Source organism: Olea europaea, unplaced genomic scaffold, assembly GCF_002742605.1.
Source record: "Olea europaea var. sylvestris unplaced genomic scaffold, O_europaea_v1 scaffold5093, whole genome shotgun sequence".
NCBI lineage: Eukaryota > Viridiplantae > Streptophyta > Magnoliopsida > Lamiales > Oleaceae > Olea > Olea europaea.
In genome coordinates, this window is record NW_019263410.1 from 449 (window position 1) to 7,037 (window position 6,589).

The following is a 6,589-nucleotide window of genomic DNA, read 5'->3' on the forward strand; positions in this document are numbered from 1 at the left end:
ACGATCTCATAAAAGTATAACTTAACAACCTTAGATGCATCGGAGGTTTTGTTACAGGGAATAAAGTGTCATTTTCGAGAAGCGATCTACTACAACGAAAATTGAGTCGTGTTTCTTTGGAGTACGTGGCAACCCCAGCACGAAATCCATACTAACATTTTGCCAAGGACAATTAGGGATGGGGAGAGGCGTGTAGACGCCCGTATTCTGTCTCTTTTGCTTGGATCGTCGACAGGTGTTACATGTGCCAACAACCTTGGCCACATCTGTCTTTAAACTGGGCTAATAGAATAGACGTTCGATCTCCTCTATAGTCTTATCACGCCCAAAATGTCCGACCAACCCACTAGCATGATTTTTCCACACTATAAAGTCTCGTAGTGAAGTCCTCGGGATGCACAAATTATTGGATCTAAAAAGATAGCCCTCCTCCAAACGGAAACCATCAGTGGTGTCCAACTCCCCATTTTGTAAAGCAAGAAAAATGTCTCTGAAATCGGGACATGACTTGTACTCTTCCTTAAGTCTTTCAAACCCTATGACCTTAACACTTATGATGGACAATAAGGAAATGCGACGGCTTAAAGCGTCAGCAGCTCGATTTTCAACTCTTTTTATACTTTAAGACAAAAAATATGCTTGCAAATATTCGATCCAGCGGCCATGCCTAGAGTTCAATCGTCTTTGGGAATTGAGGAAACGAAGGGCCTCATGGTCCGAAAAGAGAACAAATTCGTGGGGTAATAAGTAATGACACCAATAGCACAAGGGTTGTACAACTGCGTACAACTCCTTATCATAAGTCGAATACCGTTGCTTGGCACCATTTAATTTCTCACTAAAATAAATAATAGGATGGCGTTCTTGACTCAAGACTCCACCTATTCCTACCCCTGACGCATCACATTCGACCTCAAAAACTTTGAAAAAATCTGGGAGTCGCATGACTGGAGCCTCTGTCATTCGCTTTTTGATTAACTGAAAGGCCTTAACTGCTTCCTGCATCCAATGAAATTCTCCTCTCTTCATATACTCTGTAATAAGAGCCATAATCGTACTAAACCCTTTGATGAAACGACAATAAAAGGTAGCTAAACCATGAGAACTCTTAACATCATGTATATTCTTGGGGTACGAATCTTCGCAGGATCAGCAGATACTCTTGTAGCGAAAACAATGAATCCAAGAAACACAACTGTATCTATGAAGAAAGAACTTTTCTTCACATTGGCATACAAGCTTGTTGCACGCAGTGTAGAGCAAACTTGCCTTAGATGATCATGATGTTGTTCCCTTGTTTTGCTGTACACGAGGATATCATCAAAATATACGACAATAAATTTGCCCATGAAAGACCGAAGGGCCTGTGTCATCACCNTTGTTTTGCTGTACACGAGGATATCATCAAAATATACGACAATAAATTTGCCCATGAAAGACCGAAGGGCCTGTGTCATCACCTTCATAAAAGTACTTGGAGCATTGGTAAGTCCAAAAGACATTACCAACCACTCGTATAGACCATCTTTCATTTTAAATACAGTTTTACACTCGTCTCCTGGGCGGATCCGAATATGATGATATCCACTCTTCAAATCCATTTTGGAAAAGATTGTAGCACCAGCCATCATATCCAGCATATCATCAAGTCGAGGAATGAGAAAACGATACTTGACGGTGATCTTATTGATAGCGCGACTATCAACGCACATCCTCCAAGAACCATCCTTCTTAGGTGTCAGAAGGGCGGGAACTGCACAAGGGCTTAAGCTTTCACGAATGAAGCCTTTGTGAAGTTCACCCACCTGTCTCTGGAGCTCGACATGTTCAGCAGGATTCATTCTATATTGCGGCAAGTTTGGGAGAGACGAACCTGGAACAAGATCTATAGCATGTTGAATATCCCGTAAAGGAGGCAACAGATCAGGGAGGTCGTTAGGAAATAGATCTTTAAATTCCCGAAGGAGTGATTGGGTTTCAGTAGGGGTCGCTATTCGGGAATCCGACGGGACTTCCATAACAATCACAGCAAATATGACTAGAGTTATTTACGATAATCCGTTCAAATTTTGTAGGACTAATCACATGTAATCCTTTCCTCTCGACAACTTTTTTGGCTTGTTGTAAGTCAACAGATTTTGGTAGTAAAGGATTAAGGTGAATCTTCTTTCCATTAAATACAAAGGAACATGAGTTTGATTACCCATGGATAGTTACATCTAGATCGAACAACAAAGGTCGACCAAGAATGACATATCCGACATCCATAGGGATGACGTCATACCATATATGATCCTTATACTCAAGGAACTGGATAGGCACCAAACAATGCTCTTTCACAGCTATAAAAGAAGTGTCAACCCAAGAAACGCTATATGGTTGGGGGTGCGGGACTGACTTCAATCCAAGATGGGACACTGTGGTCGCAGAGACCGCGTTAATACAACCACCACTGTCAACAATAATCTCACAACCCTTATCTTTGATCTTGATATAAGTATGAAAAATGGCATGACGACGCCGGTCATCGGCATTCTTAGGTTGGGTAAGGGTACAACATACAACACTCAATCGAGAGGCGTCTGGGGCCAGAGAAGTAGGACCTAGACCTACAGGAAGGGTACAAAGGCAACCTAAGAAGGTATCTTCATTATCACCCAAATCGTCAAACTCACCAAAGTTAGGCTCATAGACTTGGTCTTCTAAAGTCTCATCAATGACATCCTTCCGCTCATCAATAACTAAGGTTCGACTCGGACATCTAGAGGAGATATGGTCGAAGCCCTTACAATTGAAGCATTGCAAACGAGAAGAAGTTCTTGAGGTTTCAGGAGCTTTACCTTTATTGTTTGAAGCAGGAAGTGCATTAGATGGTGGAGGTCCTGGAAGAGATTTGGCGGAAGGAGATGGTGCCGATGAGATGGATGGAGTCTTAATAATCGACTCGTAATCTCGAACTAAGGAATAAGCGTGATCGAGAGTGGTGACACCTCGAAGGACAAGCTCACACCGAAGATCCTCTCTTAGGCCCTTTCTGAACCTACTTAAAGTCATAGCTTCATCCTCGATGTATCATCGCATTCGGAGCTCATCAAATTGAGTAACATAGTCAGTCACTAGTCGGTTTCCTTGTGTGAGGGTATTCCAATGGTCCAACAAGTTGCTCCGATAAAAGTGGGGTAAATATTTCTCTTGAAGGCGGCGCTTTATTTCCTCCGAACTTCCAACGGGAGGTGCATGATGCCTCTCAAGAAGGTCCTCAACAATTTCCCAAAAGAGTTGGACAGTGCCATTTAATTTCAAGCTGACAAATTGAATTCTTCGATCCTCTGGGACTCCATACCAGGAAAAGAAACGATCTATGTCTCTAATCCATTGTGTAAAAACTCTAGGATCTAAACAGCTATCGAAAGTAGGAGCGTCTAATTTGATGTTTCGAAAACAACGCTTCTCATAACGAGGAGGTGAATGAGTACCATAATGGTCATGGTCTCGTTCATGATCGCGCTCCTGTTCTCCATTGCTTCACCCATGACAAATACGCTGTCGACCACCATGTCGATGACGTTCAGAGTTATCAGCGTTGGTTGAGGGAGAGGTTTGTTCTAAATTGTTCACCCTAGCAGCTAGTTCTCTACTCTCTTCACAAGTAGCAGTCATCTCGGTTTGGACGGTTGGTAATTGAGCCTGTAGTTGAGCTAATTGTCGAGTAAGGGCATCAAATTGAGAAGGGTCCATGATCACAGTATTGGAATTGGGTATGACAAAACGACCACTATGCAAATGCATGCAATGTAACACTAATTGAATGCAGTGAATGACGAGATCAATAAACAACTAGTTCAAGAAATGAGAATAACAACTACAACATTTAAATAATAATTATTATTATTATTATTATTTTTGGAATTATGAAAGTTTAAGTGTGTCAAACTGATACCGCTGATCTATGTAAAATAATAAAGCAAGGGTCAAACACTAGTCAACGACATAAGCACGTAAAATAAATGGGGGTAAAGGTGAAAATATGACAAGGGGATTTAATAACGTGAATTTTATGTAAAGGCGGCAGCACAAAAGTTAATCGATACAATTCAAGATAAACAACAATATAAACAGAGGATAAATAAAAACGACAACTTTCCTTTCGTTCGTTTGAAGAGGCTATGTCCAATCAATTAGAATGAAAGAGGTACCTGAAAAATGATGTTAGAAAAATAACTTATATATATGTGTGTGTGTGTGTGTGTGTGTGTGTGTGTGTGTGTGTGTGTGTGTATATATATATACACAAATAAAACTTCTAAGCAAATGGGCCAAAACGGGCATACAAACGGGGGCCCAAAACAAAGCTAAAATACAAAACACTCGAATTACACAATATAACCAAAACAGGGCCGAACCTAAGGCCCAAAACATAACGGACTGAACACAGGAAACTTCAGTCCATAGAATCTCCTTATTTGGCTTCGTCTGTAGCTTTGATGCTTGATAAGGTGTTGGCCACTGGTAGCGAGATACGGCTGTAGCGTATGGATGGCAGAAGTATGGTTGTTGTTTCTGTGTAGAGAAGATGAAGTTTGGGTAGTAGTGGAGGCAGCGGAAAGATGAAGGTTGGGTGTTTGGACCGAGAAATGATGTTTGATTGTGGCAGCCAAATTTGGGAAGATGTTTTGTGATTGACGGGTAGCAATTTTGGGTATGGTGTTCTTGAGATGTGGGTAGCGATTGTGAAAAAGGAACGGTTGCTGCGTCAACGGTGGTTCGATTAAACAGGGAGTACGTTAGACGGTGGGGGTCCAAGAAGAGATTTGGTGGGCGGAGGTGGTGCCGATGAGATGGATGGACGATTATCACTACGCCTTCCATACGGAGTCTTAGTAATCGACTCGTAATCTCGAACTAAGGAATAAGCGTGATCAAGAGTGGTGACACCTCGAAGGACAAGCTCACGCCAAAGATCATCTCTTAGGCCTTTTCTGAACCTACTTAAAGTCATAGCTTCATCCTCGATGTATCATCGCATTCGGAGCTCATCAAATTGAGTAACATAGTCAGTCACTAGTCGGTTTCCTTGTGTGAGGGTATTCCAATGGTCCAACAAGTTGCTCCGATAAAAGTGGGGTAAATATTTCTCTTGAAGGCGGCGCTTTATTTCCTCCGAACTTCCAACGGGAGGTGCATGATGCCTCTCAAGAAGGTCCTCAACAATTTCCCAAAAGAGTTGGACAGTGCCATTTAATTTCAAGCTGACAAATTGAACTCTTCGATCCTCTGGGACTCCATACCAGGAAAAGAAATGATCTATGTCTCTAATCCATTGTGTAAAAACTCTAGGATCTAAACAGCTATCGAAAGTAGGAGCGTCTAATTTGATGTTTCGAAAACAACGCTTCTCATAACGAGGAGGTGAATGAGTACCATAATGGTCATGGTCTCGTTCATGATCGCGCTCCTGTTCTCCATTGCTTCACCCATGACAAATACGCTGTCGACCACCATGTCGATGACGTTCAGAGTTATCAGCGTTGGTTGAGGGAGAGGTTTGTTCTAAATTGTTCACCCTAGCAGCTAGTTCTCTACTCTCTTCACAAGTAGCAGTCATCTCGGTTTGGACGGTTGGTAATTGAGCCTGTAGTTGAGCTAATTGTCGAGTAAGGGCATCAAATTAAGAAGGGTCCATGATCACAGTATTGGAATTGGGTATGACAAAATGACCACTATGCAAATGCATGCAATGTAACACTAATTGAATGCAGTGAATGACGAGATCAATAAACAACTAGTTCAAGAAATGAGAATAACAACTACAGCATTTAAATAATAATAATTATTATTATTATTATTTTTGGAATTATGAAAGTTTAAGTGTGTCAAACTGATACCGCTGATCTATGTAAAATAATAAAGCAAGGGTCAAACACTAGTCAACGACATAAGCACGTAAAATAAATGGGGGTAAAGGTGAAAATATGACAAGGGGATTTAATAACGTGAATTTTATGTAAAGGCGGCAGCACAAAAGTTAATCGATACAATTCAAGATAAACAACAATATAAACAGAGGATAAATAAAAACGACAACTTTCCTTTCGTTCGTTTGAAGAGGCTATGTCCAATCAATTAGAATGAAAGAGGTACCTGAAAAATGATGTTAGAAAAATAACTTATATATATATGTGTGTGTGTGTGTCTCTCTGTGTGTGTGTATATATATATATACACAAATAAAACTTCTAAGCAAATGGGCCAAAACGGGCATACAAACGGGGGCCCAAAACAAAGCTAAAATACAAAACACTCGAATTACACAATATAACCAAAACAGGGCCGAACCTATGGCCCAAAACATAACGGACTGAACACAGGAAACTTCAGTCCATAGAATCTCCTTATTTGGCTTCGTCTGTAGCTTTGATGCTTGATAAGGTGTTGGCCACTGGTAGCGAGATACGGCTGTAGCGTATGGATGGCAGCAGTATGGTTGTTGTTTCTGTGTAGAGAAGATGAAGTTTGGGTAGTAGTGGAGGCAGCGGAAAGATGAAGGTTGGGTGTTTGGACCGAGAAATGATGTTTGATTGTGGCAGCC

General features: G+C 41.2%; 1 protein-coding gene across 1 annotated transcript; it reads right to left on the bottom strand.

The window, feature by feature from the left end:
- Positions 1–282: 282 nt before the first annotated feature.
- On the bottom strand, positions 283–1,050 carry LOC111388604. The gene is made up of 2 exons (XM_023013360.1): positions 767–1,050; positions 283–619 (listed from the first exon to the last, which is right to left on the bottom strand). Exons 1-2 carry the CDS (start codon positions 1,048–1,050, stop codon positions 283–285), a joined length of 621 nt encoding a protein of 206 aa, XP_022869128.1.
- Between the last annotated feature and the right edge of the window lie 5,539 nt (positions 1,051–6,589).

Excerpts from the sequence above, each read along its gene's own strand:
- LOC111388604 (XM_023013360.1), bottom strand. The coding sequence starts at position 1,050 with ATGGCTCTTATTACAGAGTATATGAAGAGAGGAGAATTTCATTGGATG. Across the intron at positions 620-766 it reads TACGCAGTTGTACAACCCTT|TATAAAAAGAGTTGAAAATC; the intron begins GTGCTATTGGTG and ends TTTGTCTTAAAG.